Source organism: Cupressus sempervirens, chromosome 3, assembly GCF_028749045.1.
Source record: "Cupressus sempervirens isolate cs-2001-9-10 chromosome 3, ASM2874904v1, whole genome shotgun sequence".
Taxonomy (NCBI): Eukaryota; Viridiplantae; Streptophyta; class Pinopsida; order Cupressales; family Cupressaceae; genus Cupressus; species Cupressus sempervirens.
In genome coordinates, this window is record NC_143120.1 from 586,678,670 (window position 1) to 586,697,262 (window position 18,593).

At 32.8% G+C, this 18,593-nt stretch overlaps 1 protein-coding gene across 1 annotated transcript in view; it reads right to left on the reverse strand.

Moving 5' to 3' along the window:
• LOC149568032 (coiled coil protein) overlaps positions 1–13,373 on the reverse strand; it is a 144,446-nt gene extending 131,073 nt beyond the window's left edge. Inside the window, exon 1 of the mRNA XM_089821034.1 lies at positions 12,754–13,373. Within this exon, the coding sequence (XP_089677160.1) occupies positions 12,754–13,007 (254 nt within the window). The 5' untranslated portion in view covers positions 13,008–13,373. The remainder of the gene's footprint in view (positions 1–12,753) is intronic.
• Between the last annotated feature and the right edge of the window lie 5,220 nt (positions 13,374–18,593).

Genomic DNA, 18,593 nt, shown 5'->3' on the forward strand with positions numbered 1-18,593 from the left:
GTCTCAACCCATGAGTCCTTTATGAGCTTCAATTGAACTACAACTAGCAATTGCACCTTAGTGTGCAATAGATACGCCGAATAGATGTGAAAGGTTAACTAAGTATTTTTCCTTCTGTTCTTCTCCCCCTCCCATCTTCACTGTAGATTAATATCTTTCCTCCCTCCCTCTCTCTTCGCACACACACAAATCCCTCTCTTCTCCATCCCTCTTCTTCTCAATCTTTGTCCCTTGCTCACTAGTTTGACAAAATTTGTACAATATTGATGATGGATTGTTTTTTACCATGTTCCATCAAACTGCAACTATGTTTATCATACATTAAATCTCACTATGATGCATAAATGTGAAGTGAAATGACATGTATTTATTTTGGTTTGCGTTTGATTATAATCATTTTTTTCAAATTTAAAAAACGTGTGGTAAATGGTAGATTATAGGTGAATGATTGAGTCCTTAAGAGAAAATGATGTATTGGATTGGTCATTATTTCTTGTGGATAAAATTATGTTATCTTTAATTATTGACAAATAAGATAATTAAATCTAGATCTCTCTTTCCAATATCTCCTCCCTGTATCTATACTCTCGCCATCTCTTTCTCTATGCGAAATATCTTCCTTATTAAAGACAAGAATGTCATAATGATATTAATGCATATTGACATTCTAAGAATGAAATTATAAATGAAAGAGATAATTGATATATATATATATATATATATTGCATACACACTTCAATTTGAAAGGATTTGAATGTAGAGAAATAATAGCAGACGCAAGACAAATACACAATACCAGATTTATCCTGGTTCACCACAATAGTGGCTACGTCTAGACTGTAGAATATTAGATTAACGAATAAAAGATGATTACAAATGAACAGGAACAGCATATAAATAGGCTCCAATAACATTACATATGAAAGGTCTCATGAAACCAAGAGACACACTTATCGGAGGGAAAGATAATATGACTATTGGCCTTCACCATATAAACACAATTTATTTTCACATAGCATTATAATTATTTAATACAATCATATCTTCATTGACAATGTGGTTATATAATACTACAACCATATAATACGTGCATTTCTTGGAAAGACGCATTTAATTTTTTTATTATAGCTCCCATACTAATCAATTTTTATTAGAAAGTGTAAGATGATCCCAATTTGTTATATCGACAAACTTTTTACAAAAAATTATCCTTCCTAAAAAAATTAGTTGGCATTTCCTTAATAAATTTAAAAAGAACGAAACTAATGTTTAATTTTTAATTGATTAGATTCCAACGACCTATATATCATATCTAAACAAATTATTTTCCTTACATATATCATCACATTTGATTAATTGATAAATTCAGCAATGAATATATATGATGTTTAGTCCAAAATAAATCAATGAAAACTGGGAACTATTATCTTTATAAAGATAGTGATGAGATATTTTCTCCTTCCATAAACATGGATCTCAAACCTTGGTGACATAGCAAATACTGAATATCTAGATATTAGCATACAAATAGTTTCTTATATGGCCTTCTATTTTGGATTTTTTCCCAATGCACTGAAACCATTTGATTTGACTCGTGCTATGGTTAGGATTTAGCTTCCAGTCTATCACATCTTGCCCATAGAATTTGCCTTAGTTTAGCTAAATTAAAATGAAAACAATGATCAACCACAGGGCTTTTTTTGTAAGAGTAACTACATCAGATCTCCATCAAACAAGGTTTTTAAATTTTAAAAAAGTCCTTGAAGCTCTAATAGGTCACACTAGTCCAAGATTCATCAAGACCAAAAATTCTGATCAACTATTTTTAAAAAGATAATTATATTCCCCTGATATGCCGACATTGAAACGGGAACACCCCTATTCCTCAACTACTCATGTTTCTCAATTTAATTCCAAAAGAGGATATTGGTGATGATTGGAGAGACAGGCTTGACACCTAGTATTTGTGATTGATGATGTTGTGATGTGATGTGGGCTGATATTGGATTGTAATTCTCCATGCCATCTTGATCAAAATAATATCCATCTACATCATTAATATGTTGACCTATGTAAACTTAAATAAAGAGTAGAAAGTAAAACACTATGTACTCCAACAATAAATTGAAGAAAAAGAAAAATTTAATATAATTGTTCAACTGAATAAAAATATGAGTTTTTATCTGAATTGTAAGAAATAGTTTTATTCTAATTTTTCATGCCAATTTTCATTCAAAACCAACAACACAAAGTTAACTTCAAATCACCATATCTTTCATCTTCATGGAAATTTAATTAGCCCCATTTCATAATTTTTCTTATGTTTTTCCAATAAATACAAACTCTCTTTAGGAATTGTGCCAAATAAACAAGCCCATATAAGATATTGATTCAAGCTTTTAAAATAAATTACATAATCTAAAACTTGAGTTAGACAATATAGAAGTTCCATTCGATACTCCAAAAAATTGTATGTTTAATTCAAAATAAAATGCAAATATTTTTCTCAATTGAAATTGAATTCAGTATAATAATGAACTGAATTGAGTATAATGATGTTTGTGTGCAACCTCCTTTGCAATTGAGAAAGCTTATCCTACATCACTCTGACAAATTGCAATGGCTTCCAAACTCAATAAGATGTCCTCAAAATCTTAGTCTTAAAGTGTTTTCCCTTTGTTTTGAAAGTGCTAAAATATAAAAGGACCAATTTTATTGACTCAGATTGTCATTGGATACATTCCAATACAAACTGAATTATTCACATTGATATGTTTTATTGACTCAGATTATCATTGGATACATTTTGATACAAACTTAATTGTTCACATTGATATGTTGAACACCTTATTTTTCCTTACAAACTACTTACCAGAATAACTTCCCAACAACTAAATATCTAACTTATTTATTTATTTAATCTAAACATAGAAACTAACCTAATTAACCTAATTAATGTAATAAGTCCAACATGTTTTATTGGTAGCAATTTGCCAGATGAGTTCTGTGGCCTGCATTTGCTTAAGTATTTATATTTATTCTATCCAAATTTTATCTTCACTGCTAGCTAGTTTTGGCAATTTAAAAGATTTGAAGTGTTTAATACTGCTTTGCTAACAGTTGAGCACTTTGCCAGATTCTTCAAAATATCAATGGCATATCCACCAGGACAATTAGCCAATTTCGCTGTGAAAATCGTATTTCTTCTATTTTAAACTAAGAATCTCATGAACATTCAATTCTGCCTTGTCACATTAAGTTTGTGTTACTATGCAAATGGTCTCTAATAGCTGGACGTCTTCCTGGTCAAACAAACAACAAGATAAAGAATTACTGGAATACCCGCTAGTAGAAAGATTGAAAAAAGAGAATCAAGAGCACCCCATGAAGAAAAAAAAATTATTGGAAAAGCCAAATGTACATCTCATGATTCCAAAAATGATCATTTTCTCGAAATTGCTCCTCTAAGAACAACTGTGTCAAGAATAGAGAATCTCCACAAAAGAGGTCTAAAAAGGAGTATTTCAGATCATAACATCAAATGACATAGTAATAGTAATACAAACATTTCCAGGTCATGGTGTGAGTTATGGACAGATGAATTAATGGCAGATGAGTTGGTCGACATTAAGCTGGAACAAAATTCAAAGTCTTAGCCGATTGAATCTAATGAGAAAATCTCTCACTTTCTTACTCCCAATTTAATAGATGACCAATTCCCACATTCTGTTGAAAATGAACTTAATACACACAATACCTCATCAAATCTAAATGAGATTTCCTATGATAGTTGTGATTTCTTCTCATCTTTGAATGTATTCTCAGATGATTTCAAAATAGGAGACTCAGAATCAAGGCAGAGAAATGGTAAAGAGCAAAACTAAGCAAATGAAACAAACATTTGCAACCGTGGTTCAATGGATATTGTCCTTAGCGCAATGATGTGCAGCCAATGAGGAGAAAGAACGAATGAAATGATTTTAATGGTGGTGCATGTGAAATGAATCTGCTTCTACGGAATTGAAATTTAATCTTGGAATTGACCATAGGATTTGTAGCTTTACCTGTTCAAGGGTTTGTGTTGCCTCCATCGAAATTGCACCTGTGCCATCATCTGGGCCTTCTACAAACACCTGGATACTACCAGCTATGAGAATATCCAAAATACAAATGCAGCTGAACAGAGAAGACAAGAAAATTGCTTTAATGAAAATGGGTCAGTCATTTAGAAATTGTTCAGGGCAATGACCTTTGAGGAACACCAGGTTTGTGAGAGACAAAGATAAGGTTTTGTGACTTACCAAATAACGTCATAACCATCTGCATTGGCTTTGCTGGATATGCGTACGGAATTCCCACTAATGGTTACAACATTATTTTTCCATTGCTTATTATCCTTGCCCATTACTTCGAAGGCACCAAAAATAGAAATTATTATGTTTACAGAAAGCTTCAACGGATGTGAAAGAACAAAGAACCTGCAGGATTGTTGAGATCTTCCCCAATTCAAAATTTAATGAGCAACCACGCGGCCACACATAGCTAAGAAAATTTCAACACTTGGAAAACATGCAAGTGGAGTTGAAATTGAAGAAGTCTAGATGCCTACAAATTCAATCATCCACTATACCAAAATGGAAAAACCCAAGCGGATGATTCAGATTTCTCTAATCATCTTGCAAGCCTCAAGATGTAACGTGGATAGTTGATGCAAGAAGTGAATCCATTCACTTCAGTATAGGTACGCCTTCGGCGTAATTAGCTAGACCTCTTGATCCAACAAGGTGGTACGTACTTTCTCAAACCCAGGGCCACAATACCCTCTCAGAGCATCACTGGCACCCCTCGTGTCCTTCCAAAATGGAGAGTGAACAACAATAAAGGACAGCCCATTTGCATATAGCCATCTTCCCACCTTAATGTTAGCAATTTCCTAACTATTATTTTGAAAAGCAGTTTCTAGTGGTCCCTTTCTTTTGTGTGTAAAGGGTGTAAATTCAATCCAGTGTCCGATGTTGTACTAAAAAAAGGGGTGCTCTTGTACCATAACATCGGGGGGCCACTAGGACAGCCGGTGTCACTCCCTATCAAGGACACCAACCAAATACACCCCAGATCGCCACCTTTGTTAGAGAAGCCAGAGTCATCAAGAAGACACACGCTGGAAGACTACTCCAAAGCTTTTGGTCAAAGGGCCCCAACACAAAACCAGGGATAAAGAGAATCAGTCATTCCCTTTGCTCTTTTCTTACATTTCTTGCTACTACGTTCAGTTTTCCCATGTCCTTCTCTCTCTTTTGTTGCCTCATGCTCTTTAATATATTCTAACACGGTTTCATTTGGTATAGGGGGGCCTTTTTTGCCAGGGCATTTCTTGACACCCCTTTCAGTGTATCCACACAAATGACCTACCACACAATAATAAAAACTATTTCTTTCTACACCACAAACCCAAGATCTCCAACGGAATGCACCACCTCTTGGAAGGGGTTTTATAATATCTACATACTTCCATAGAGGAGAATCAGAGTGGGGTTCTATTCTTTGTTCGGTATTGCCTACAGATAAAGAGGTAGATGTCATTGCAGTTCCTTTTCCTATGGAAAGAACTTAGAAACATGTTCATTTTATAATTTATATGCAAGAAAAATGAAAAATTCTGGAAAAAAAATGGAAAGATCTTATGAAGAATGAAAGAGAAATGGAAAAATAAAAAAAACAGAACAAAAACAAAAGCAAAATGGAACAAGAACTTACCTTTTCCAGCAATTGTAGGCTTGTAAACGTGTAGGAATAAGGCACAGACGTTTGAAGAAAACCCACAAATCAATCTTCGAACTCCTTGCACAACCAAACTCTTGCTCAACCACCTATTTGCTCTTGTTTAAGACAAAATAACCTGTTTAGAAACAAAAAACACCAAAAACATTTCATAACAACCTTTCAAGGTTGTGGACACCAAAAACTCATTAAATTTTGCAAACTAAACACTTTATTGTCGTCTGCAGGACCCAGAAATGACGTGTTTCAAACTTGGTTCGACGCTTAACGCAGTGGTCCGTCCAGGTCGGAACTTGTTTCAAACCAGTTTGAACCAACAAGGAAATTTCCATACCCTGCCTAGACTAGACATCGAACTAGACCCGAACTTTGAACTAGTTCAAACTTCTGCTAGTTCGGGGGGGTGCAGGGATGAACCATGGTAACTTAGGATAAATGGGCATATAATAAGTTACAAATCATAATGGTCATATAGTATATGTGGGATTTCTTTAAGGCTTCATCCAGTGACTCATCCATGGTATGAAGCCCCTAGGAGATCATACCAAGCGCCTTGAGCCTATCCATCGCGTTTAGGGGAACAGAAGTACATCATTCATTCAGCAACCTAAAGGCACAAGATACATTCATCATTAGGCCTTCTAAACTTAACTTGAATAAACCACCAGACTACTAGGCTTCCTCATACGCCCACATCTCTCCTCCATTACAAAATGGCAGATTGGATGATGCTTTTAAGAAATCACTACATCTACTCTATTATGCAAATGCAGAATTATAACAAGAACAACTTGTACATATAAAGCTACAACATTAGCAATATAATATTCTTCAACAATGACCCGTTCGAGACGTAATTCATTATATCTTGTAACACACTATTTTAGTATTTAGAGAGATAACTAAGTTGTTGGTTAATATATTTACATCTGCATCTGAAAGCTCTTCTGAATGCATATGATTCTACCTCTTCAATGATCTCTTGTATCCCCATTTCTTATCCCATTTATTGTTAAAGTTTGTAGCTGCGATAGAGATCTTTATCTGGACGTTATTACCATTATTGTCATCTTCAGCTGAAAAGGAAACTTAAGTTTAATTTGTAATATTAAATATAAATGACATGTGTCATTCACATGCATTGAGGCATGAATATTCGAAGAGTTATAATTAATTATAGGAGTTATGAGAATCTCAAGAGACCTTTGGTTATAATGTGAAGAATCCCTCCTATTATTATATATTCGCATCAAGCAAAGGATATTGTACACTTGAATTTCATTATTAATAAAGATATGTTTTGTTGTGTAGCTGGGTTTTTCCCTTCATTCTAGATGGGTTTTCCCAGGATATTTCTGGTGTTCCTTGTTTCAATTTTGTCTTCTACTTATTGCTGGTTATCTTCATGCATTTCTGGGTGGTAGATTTAACATGGTATCAGAGCCTAGTTCTTTTGATATCAGAAATAGGGAATCTTTCTATTATATTTGTGGTTCAATTTGGGTTGTGATCTATTTATTTTGTCTCTATTTGTGATCCAAGCTATTTTTATTTAACATGGCTTTATGATTGCCAGCGCATGCTAGATTTAACATGCGCATGCTAGATTTGTTTGTATCGTCAATCTCCTGGCTTTTCAAATTATAGGCGATCTCTTGGAGGGATGTTAGTATTTTTCTACATAAAGGAATGTATTTCTTCAATCTTAGAAGACCTTGCTAAGGATAGTTTTTATCTCATGTTTAGAGGGTTGACAAATCTCTAACGATAGTATTTTGCAAAGAGAGTTATCGATGAATAGAGTTATCATCTCATTCTCAACGAGAAGCTTTCCTACGTAGTTGATTGCTTTCGAATCTCGAAATCTCCTGCAATTTCCATCTTTATCTTTCTATTGATGGGGATTTCATGCGTAAAAATGGAGGAGAAGGCAAAGGTAGTGTTGATGATGGGGGCACCTTCAGGACTTGTAAGGGAGTTTGCTTTGAGTTTGGCAAAACAGGGGTTCACCATGATGGCCACCACTCGCAGGCGAGAACTTCTGCAATCTCTCTGTGCGGACTTTCAGTTTCAATCATATTTAATATGGCTCATTTCTTTGTGTTAGATCGGTTTAAATTTCTCTGCTCATGAGATGATATTTTATTTGTATCGGGAGGGTTATTTTGCATAAGGCAATGTGTTGCGGTGCAAGCAATTCAATCGACAGTAGTACCTCTGTATGGTGGCCCATGTGTGTTCAATTTCAGTGCATGTATTTGTTTTTGTTTTTTTTTTTTTCTTTCGTCGTTAGCTTGTTTTGGCTCTCTCATGTAGTGAATGCATGTTCTTCAGCTTTGATGATATGGCATTGATGTCTGAGTCATGGGTCTGAGAATGTTGAGGTGGTTCAATTTTAAAATTTGACTCGGTAACAGTTGTATGTCTTTGGTTCATTCTACCTTTATTGTATTGATATTGTCAGTTACTTTGATTATCTTTGCCTCTACGTGTGCTGGGGTAAAACTCATTGGTTTCTTCGATATATATACAAGATGAACAATAGAAGAGTTTAGTCTTCTTGATTTCTTATTCATGAGCTGCAGATACTTTGAGATTTATGTGCCTTCTTTGTTTTATGATTGTTCAAATCATATCATGGGTCTATGTCAATAGTCGGGGTTGAACAGTACCTCAATTTCAATAGAAATTATACTATCAAATTAGGTTCATAGCAATCTTCTTTTCGAAACTGGCCTCAAAAGATTGTTCTTCGGTACTTATTGATGTGATTTGACGTCTTTCTTATTATGATCCACCAAGGCTTGTGGCTTTTCTTTTTCCTGTATGACTTTCGTCTTGCTTATTGAATGCTCGATATCACGTTTTGGTTGGTCGAAGCTTTTTCTAATTTCTGGACAAACATTTTCATTGACGGAGAGGAAGCTCGGAATGCTATGATAAGTTTTGAGTCAAGATTGTATTCCACATAAAATAAAGTTATTGTTCTTGAAACTAATTGCTATTGGTTTTGATGTGAGTTGATGAATGTCCGAGATGTGTTCGCACATGCATGAGGGAATTTGTTGTTGCTCGGACAGTAAAAGGGGAATGGGGCAAGTCACTGTGACATAAAATATTGCTTCTCTCTCCTGCTCGAACTTCATTTACAGGTATATGATTTTAATCTAAATAATTGTTTATATTTAATATTTATCAGTAGAAGTTTAAGTTGCTAAGTAAGATCAATTCAAGTTTGCAGTTTTACATCTGATAAGGACTGTGCCATGACAATTATATTTCTGATATGTCTTTGTCCCTGTGGCTGCCTATTCATTTGAGAGAGCTCAACAGAAGAATTTACAGATGTTACTGTCACATAATTATTTCATCTTATCTCTCTAAGTTTCTTGGCTATTGAGGCTAATGTCAGAATCTCTTATGTACGGATAGCAGTGTAGAAAAATAAATATTTGCATTTATTTTCATGATCTGTGATCGCATATGTCAGAAAACTTTTTTGAGGTCTTAGTATGAATTGTGTATTAGTTACCTATACTGATTCTGTTTTGTGTATTGACATGGAATTAGAATAGAAGACTTCTAAATTGAAGTCGCTGCGAAAGTAACAGTTTGAAGTTGATGCTAATGTATTTCAGAGGAATTCTAAGTAGTGTCATTGTAACTATTTACTCCAAGGATTATATTGGTTACTGTTTCCAGCACAATAAATTGTGAGTGAATTCAGACTCTGTGATTGGCATCTAGCTGTAGAGTATTTGTTGAATGACTTAGTGTCATCGTGAGATACTATTTTAATATCCATTACAGAGGCTATACCATAATCTGTTGTTCTTGGTATGATTTAATAGTCAGTGTTATAGCAACGCTTGTAGTTTGTATGCATGTTTGAATTTGTTTTCAGTTGCATGGTCTTTAAGTAAGCTCTTGGAATTGTTGCTGAGCAAAGGATATCTTGCTTGAAAACATTGGTGAATCTGCATATGAAAGAGATAAGTATCTCATAATTATATCATTGAATATCGAATTTTTACAACACTGGGTATAGAGTTTGCATTGATCTAAATGATAGGTTTTATTAATCTCATTTCATTGCAGGATGCATTAATGAAGTGATGAAAGATTGATGAACATGCAAACATTATTTGTATTGATGATACCTATCTTCATTTAAAAAGGGAAGATCATATTCAGAGGGAGTCTTTTCAGATTGTGGTGCAATATGCTCATTTTATGTAGTGGTTCTATGGAAGCAACTAGAACTTACATCTTCTGCAGATATAAGACTCAGAGGGAGCTTATGATTGTAGAGGGAGGTTTTCTTTGTTATCTTTATAATGATTTTAATATTATTGTGATGTTAATATTATATTCTTATTATTATATTGATGCTGAGATTTACAGGCATTATTCTGAATCTCTGTGTATGCGTGTTTATTGAGATTAGATCACAAAGATATGAGTATTTATGGTTATATTGCTTGAAAGAGATTATTTTTAGCATTGATAGTTGATTTTAATAATCTCTCTTGGTTGTAGGATCAACAAGAAAGGCTATAGGTTGATTTAAGCAAGAGGGAGATGTTGATATTTAGAGGGAGATTGTAGCTTCAGAGAGAGGCTTTATAATTAAAAGGGAGTACTTATGGAATTCCCTTTCATTCTCATATATGCCTGTGATGCTTGTGGTATTTATAAAATTTGACACTCAAATGGAGCAAAGTCCTATTATGTTATGCCTATTTCTATTCCTGTGTGAATAAATGAGATTGTAAGATCAGCTATGATAATTCTTTCACTATGTGATAGTGAACATCATGCTGAGAGTGTCCATGATGTCATCACGTTGAGAGATCCGTGATCAGAGTTGGATGTCATGTTGAGAGATGACAGTTCACGTTGAGAGAGTCTGTGAATAAAGGCTTAGCTATGAGTCTTGCAAATCTTTTCATGTTGAGTGATTCCATGAATATGACTCATTGTTATAGGTTTTCATGTTGAGTGATTCCATGAATATGATTTATTGTTACAAGTATTCATGTTGAGTAACTCCATGAATTATGTTTTGAATTCATATGATCAGAATTTATCATTGACATTTTTTGGTTGCAGCTTTATGTGACTGTTCAGTTAAAGATCTCTCTCTTGCTAAGAGGGAGTGTTAAAGTTTGTAGCTGCGATAGAGATCTTTATCTGGACGTTATTACCGTTATTGTCATCTTCAGCTGGAAATGACACTTAAGTTTAATTTGTAATATTAAATATAAATGACAAAAGTCATTCACATGCATTGAGGCATGAATATTCGAAGAGTTATAATTAATTATAGGAGTTATGAGAATCTCAAGAGACCTTCGGTTATAATGTGAAGAGTCCCTCCTATTATTATATATTTGCATCAAGCAAAAGATATTGTACACTTGAATTTCATTATTAATAAAGATATGTTTTGTTGTGTGGCTGGGTTTTTCCCTCCATTCTAGAAGGGTTTTCCCAGGATATTTCTGGTGTTCCTTGTTTCAGTTCTGTCTTCTGCTTATTGCTGGTTATCTTCATGCATTTCTGGGCTGTAGATTTAACATTTATAACTCTATATCTCGTTTGAGGAGACATGTCTATTTGGAAAGAGCTATTCCTTTAAAAAATCATGTCTACTGATTGCTGCCATTTGCTATCCTTTCTTATCCAGTGCTTAATCATTTACTAATCCCTACCTTAACTAATAAACATTTAACTGTTGTGTATTGGTTTTATCAGCATTATAGTAATTTAATAACCTACAATTGACTAGTGAAAAGCTGCAATCTGATTCTTCAGGCTTTGATCTCCTACTTTTGTGGGGGTCTGACATTGCAATCCTTAGACCTACCATTCACTACCCTAGATCAGATTTATGGGTGGAAACTTAACTCAAATCATCTCCGCACTCACAGATCTGAAAATTCACATTTTTTAGATTCAAAATTCAAATTTGAACATTTTCAAACACTTTACTAACCATTGCGGAATTGTAAACCAACTTAAATAATCTAGTAGCATGTAACGGTTATCCTAAGAAATTTGTTATGGAACATTTAGGAGACTATTCTAACAGCTTTATAGAGCATCACATTATCCTGGGTCCATTGCACACTTGCTTTCTCATTGATTTTGGTTCATCACCATTGAATCATCCAACTAGGATCTGATTGAAAAGAAGATCAAAGCAACTGATTGTAGCAATCAGTTTTCTGCCAGTCCATTTGCCCAGGTACGGGTTCAATTGTGCAGGCAGGATTCATTTCCACAGACACGTATCCCGTACATTTCTGCATTTGTGGACTTGGTCTTCCCAAATTCCGAGAGCAGCGCTGTTTAGATTTCATCCTTATCCTTTCAACACATCTAAGAAGTCAGGATTTTGAATTGTGGCTTAGAAGTTATGATGAAACAGTGGACAGCTATCTGTCAACTGCAGAAAAATGTTTTATGTCTGTTTATTCCTGAATTTTTAAATTATGTCACATAATCTGTCAGAGTTTTAATATAGGTTGATGAGAGTACATTGCTTGTAATGTTAAGCAAACCTAAGGCTTTTTCCCGTGGAGTCTCTTACGAGCAAACTCTACTCTATGTAATTGTTTTCCTCTACTGCAAAGGGCCTTAACTGTGTAAGCTATTGTGCTTATCAAATATATTTCCATGTGCAAGTCCAGCCTTGAATACGCAGCTGCTCTTGGTCTTTAATAGTAATATTTTCGCAGTGCTTTTTCTATTGTCTTTCAGATGCGCTGAACACATATTTTAACCTTAATGGTTTATTCTAAAGAATGTAATCACAATGTAAGAGGCAGAACATAAAAGAGTAGGAATTAGTATGGTTGCTATTCCACTGTCAACAGGATCACATCCCCTTGGCATTGTACTACAAGGATAGTAATCAAATATGTTGGGTATTTAGTACATTTAAGTAGGAAAGGGAACAAAGAATACCAGGCAACCAAGCTCTGGGTTTCGTGTATATCCTCCTCGCAGACAACGCACCAGAAGTCGTTGCGGTGTTGGTATTGAGATTGAAGAAGCGTGGGGTTCTTGGCAAAGTAAACAACGTCTTCAATTTTCTTGAGGAATTTGGAGAGTACCTCGGCGAGGCGTTTCTTGTGATTGAGAGAATATTTGTGACCCTTCCCTTTATTATGATTTAACCTGCAAATCTTACAGAAAGAAAACTGCTTAGCTGTGGACATGCCTTTCTTCCACTTGCCTTGCCGCGCTCGCTGCTTCAACTAAATCTGCTTTGCCAAATATTAAGTATTTCCTTCCACCTTCAACACCGTCAATGCACACTAGTGAGCATTAGTTCTATTTGAATGGTGGAATCCGTACATCGCTGACAGCCCCACATCGCCAGAAAATCCATAAATTTTTCGTCAACACCTCACCAGCGGCCCTCTCAAAAAATTGCGCACCCCTTTATTCTGGAAATACCTGGTTTTATGAGGATCGGTAGAAGCAAGAAGAGCTCTCGGAACGTACCTACTAGTAAACAAAACAAATGAAATGAAATAAAACTTGATGTGCAATGGGTATTCTTAAGAAATGATGTTTGTAACAGTAAAAATAGAATGATGTGCAATGGGTATTCTTAAGAAATGATGTTTGTAACAGTAAAAATAGAAGTGTAAAGAAACAAGTCAACAGGTCAAAGTCAAGATTAATTATTATGCTAACTATTATTATTGAATTGGAATCTAAAACTTGAAACTCACAATTTATCATTGTCTTATAGACTTTTGTCTAATTATAAATATAATTATTAATATATTATAAAGAAATTATAATATGAAAATAGTAATATTTTGATAATAATAATATAAAATAATATTTTTTAAACAATTATATAATATAAATACTATAATTTTTTTAGTAATTTTTATTATAAAAATTATATTATAAGAAAATATAATATTAAAATCTAAAAATCTAAAACAACTCACTTACATTCAAAAAATTATTAAACATTAGTGAATCACACTAGCTTAATAAAAAACTAGTCTTAAAAAAGTATTAGTTTTAAAATCTATCATATCGGATCAATAAAAAAAGTAAATGAGTTCACTCAATCAAATTGTAGAAAAATATTTTCTAAAAATTATAAAGTTAAAAAAACTTGCATCTATAATACGTAATGAAATAGTTTCATAAGAAAATTTAAAGAATGATTATTTCGAACACATAGAAAACAAAAATTGTAATCACTTTGTTAAAGTGTAAAATTCAAAAAGTATCACAATAGTACTTAGTCTACCGGCAAGTACTAATAATAGTAAAACAAGAGCTCTGTTCGAGCTTGAGTCCCTTCTATTAGGATACATAAAAAAAAATAGATTAGTAAAATGACTACTTTGCAAGAGGGGGTGTAATAACTGAGAATAAAATATGGTAAAAAGAATATCTAAAACTAAATTTACTTACTTATAGAAAAATTATGAGTTTATTGTACTTAATCACCATAAGTGCCATGATCATTATGGAAAAAAAGAAGATTTTTGAATGATTTATAAGACTATAAATGTTGATTGTATTTTATAGGAAAAACTTCAGTTTGATTATCTTTATAATTTAATATCTTGTTACAATTATTTAATCTAACAATAATTGTGTTATAAGTTATCGTTAGCTATTGTAATATTGTGTAAAATATCTTATTATTTATATATGTATATTTTTAAAAAGTTTTTAAAATAATTATTGCTAAATTTTTAATATAATAAATTTTTAAATTATCATTTGCATGTAATAATATAACAATGATCAATATAATTAAAAAACTAAAATTAAATATTATTACAATTTAAGTTTTGTTAATATATTAATTGATTATTTGATTATATTTACTTAATGAATATAAATTTTTTTTTTTGAAAGAAACAATATTGTTTTGTGCCGCTGTGTTTGAACCACATGAGTATTAATTTACCAATCTGATTTTATATATACTTAAATCAATTTGTGAAATTTTCTCTATTATTATTTAAATTTAGAACACTAGACATTTTGAAGAGCTATGTTTTTGGAAAACATTTTGGATAGAGTTTTTAACCCAAAGTTAAAAGGACGTGGTATAAAAATAGAAATTGCACTCAAGCTTAAAGCAATCTTGTGGAAATAAATATGAGTATATGGAAAGAAGTTCTCTAGAAAAATGAATTTTTCATTATTCCTAATATTGCCAACACAACCTTTTGATTTCTTGAATAAGCTAGGGAAATTATCCTTTGTTGAAATCAAGCTTTAGAAAGAGCATTCATTTTTTCTTGGCATAAATTAATTGGAAGAGGCAGGGACTAATTGTTAACAATGATAACAAGTGCTCTGGAGGAGCAGGAGTCCCTGCCTTTTGGTTGGGTGAAAATGTAGAAGTTTTGGAGTTTGTGCTAACCTTAAACACAATGTGATTAATAAACTTATTCAATTGACTAAAACTAATGTAAAGGTTTTGGCATATGAGAAACAAGACAAAAACAAATGCTAGGAGCCATATTCATGGAGTGTAGAAGGAAACCATTTTTGCAGTTTAGCTGTAATATAAAGTTAGACTGCAATTGCTTGAGTTTGACATGCAACCTACATGGCCATAATGATTCAAATAAGGCTGAGGTCTTGGAGTGTATTTATTATCCTTGATTATTTAATTTAATAAAAATTACTATTCATATTTAAAAATGCATGCTTGTATAAATTTTGTTTCATCTTTAAAAGTGCTTGTATACTAAAAATTCAAATTGTCCAACTTACTTTTATATCACTACCAATATTTGTCAAATTACTAAGTTCTCCATTTCCCTATTCTTTCCTTAGATTTGGTAACGAGAAAATTATAATTTTAGGTACTTTGAAAGGGAAAAAATGAAACATAAAGTTTTGACAAGATGTTGGATAGCCCATTAGGTTGGTCTAACAAAAACCTCTTTGCAAACTAATCTTCACATGCGACCAGTTGGCTCATGCATTGAAGTTGAAACTTTTATTGTAATAATAACAATCTATCTAGCAATAGTAGATGCAATGGAGGTGGTGGAATATGGTGTGCATAATGACACATGGCATTTCTGGACATCGAAGTGTGCCACATATAACTATGAAATACCATCAACAATTCAATGTCATGTTCATTTAATTTTTTATTTTTTTTCTAAAGTGGTGTAGTTTACCAAGATGTCCTCCTCTACTAGGTGTGTTTGATGTTTGTATAATTCAGTGAGGAGTTTTACCCTACGCTACATTATTTGAGGAACATGGTAAAATATCAAACATGGTATATTTTCATTGTAGCTTTACTATTATGTTGTTATATGTATATATTAAAATATTGTTAAAATTAAAAAGTTATAAATTTAATAAAATAATAAATATAATTAATCACTAATGTTTATATATATATATATATGTATATATATAATTTTTATTAAATATAATTAGTACAAACAGTTCAGTTCCAAACGTAGGATCTCCTTTTAAATATATTTTTAATTATATTTAATATTTTACCTTTTTAGTTGATATGTTTTGTTACTGAAAAAAACATTATCACAACTGATCCAATATAATAGTTCTCCAAAATCATAACATTTTATACCATAAAATTGGTAGAGCAGGGAGTACAGAAGTTGTTTCCTTCTTAGCCACATCAACAAGTTCAAAATAAAGGGATGAATTTGTAAGTTCTTTCATTAGTTCATTCTATTATAGCCAAGGATGGGATAAGAGGAAATTCTCCGTGGTTTAGAAATGCATTTACGTCTTCTTTATCCTTTCACCATTTCACTGTCAATCTTCGTATGTCAAATGCAATGAATTTATCTTTATTTGCAGTTGTTGATTGCCAAATGCATTGAATCAATCTTTATCTGTAGTTATCCTTTTATCAACTTTTTTTTTTAATTTTCATTTATAAACACCCTTTAACCCCAAACAGACCTTGAACCTTTGCAAGCGTGTTATTTTCTTCATAATACCTCTGATAAACTATTAACAATAGCGACAGGGATTGTAAAGTAGAGTAGAAATGATCATCAAAAAAGAGCAAAAATGATCATCAAAACAAAGTTAAAATAGAGTAGTAGAATAGACTAGAACAAAGCTGAGATGCACAAAGGAAACTTAAACTTGATTCTATAAACACTATCAAATTTGTTACATACATGAACCAAGAGGTTGGGTATTTATAACCATATTGCAGACCTCCAGAAAGTTCTAAAAGGCTACAGTGAAGATAAAGGAGAAATCTAGATAATTCTGGATGTTTTTGGATTGCATATTAAATGCCCAACTACCAAGAGATAAATAAACATTATTTATTCTAACACCCCCCCACACACCCCCCCCCCCCCGCCTTAATGTTTATTTGGAGAGGATAGGAACTTCCTTGAGTTGTAATAGATCTCCAAATTTAGTAAATTTTACAATAGACAATGCTTTTGTAAATATATCAACAATTTGATCTTCAATTCCACAAAATTGAAGCTCCACCTCTTGACTTTCAATTAGATCTCAAAAAAAATGATGATGCTCTTCTATATGCTTGGACCTTGCATGATATACTGAATTTTTTGCTAGCTTAATAGTACTTTGATTATCACAAAATATTATAGTTGGAGAGTCTTGTGGATAGTGTATTTCTTCAAGTAATTGCCTAAGCCACAGTGCTTCTTGAGATTCCTTTGATGAGCCAATATATTCAGCTTTTGTCGATGAGAGTGACACTGTTGATTGCTTCTGGCTGCTCCATGAAATTGGTCCTGATCCAAGATGGAAGATATATCTTGAAGTTTATTTTTCTATCATCAATGTCACCTACATAATCAAAATCTATGTATCCAACTAAAGTAGGCTCTCCTCCATATTTGTATTCGATGCCAAGCTGGTAAGTACCCTTAATGTATCTTAATAATCTTTTAGTTGCTTTCTAATGTTCAATGTGCGGATCTGTCATGTACCTGGATACAATACCAACTGCATATGCAATAGCATCTAGTCTAGTTATAGTAAGATAAAAAAGATTTCCAACAAGCTGCCTAGACAATTTTCCATCCACCTTCTTTTGAGTAAAGTTAGTACTCAACCTTAATCCCATTTCACATGGTGTATTACATGGTTTACAATCACTCATATTAAATTTATTGAGCACATCAAGAGCATACTTTGTTTGAGAAAGCATGATCCTTCCTTCTTCTTGTCATACTTGCATACCCAAAAAGTAGTGCATTAGTCCTAAATTAGTTATTTCAAAAACTTTTTTGAGTTGATCTTTAGTTATCTTAATATCATGTGTGTGATATCCTATAATAATCAAGTCATCCACATACAATACAATGATAACAACTTTATTATCATTATATTTCACATACAAATTTGGATCAACTTTAGTTCTTTTAAATCCAACATCTAGAAAGTACTTATTTATTTTGGAGTACCATGCCCTTGGTGCTTGCTTGAGACCATTGAGTGATTTTCTTAATCTACATGCCAAATTCTCTTCACTGTACTTAATAAATCCTGGTGGGTGTTGCATGTAAATTTCTTCTTTTGAGTCACCATGCAAAAATGCACTTTTTACATCCATTTGAAAAAATTTCCAACCAAACTTTGTAGCTAAAGCAACTATTGTACAAATGGAAGTCATCTTAGCTATTGGAGCAAAGGTTTTAGTATAGTATATAACTTCTTCTTGTGAGAAACCTTTAGCCACTAACCTTGCTTTGTATTTTTCAATAGCTCCATTTGATGTGAACTTGGCTCTATAGGTCCACTTACAACCAACCACATTTTTG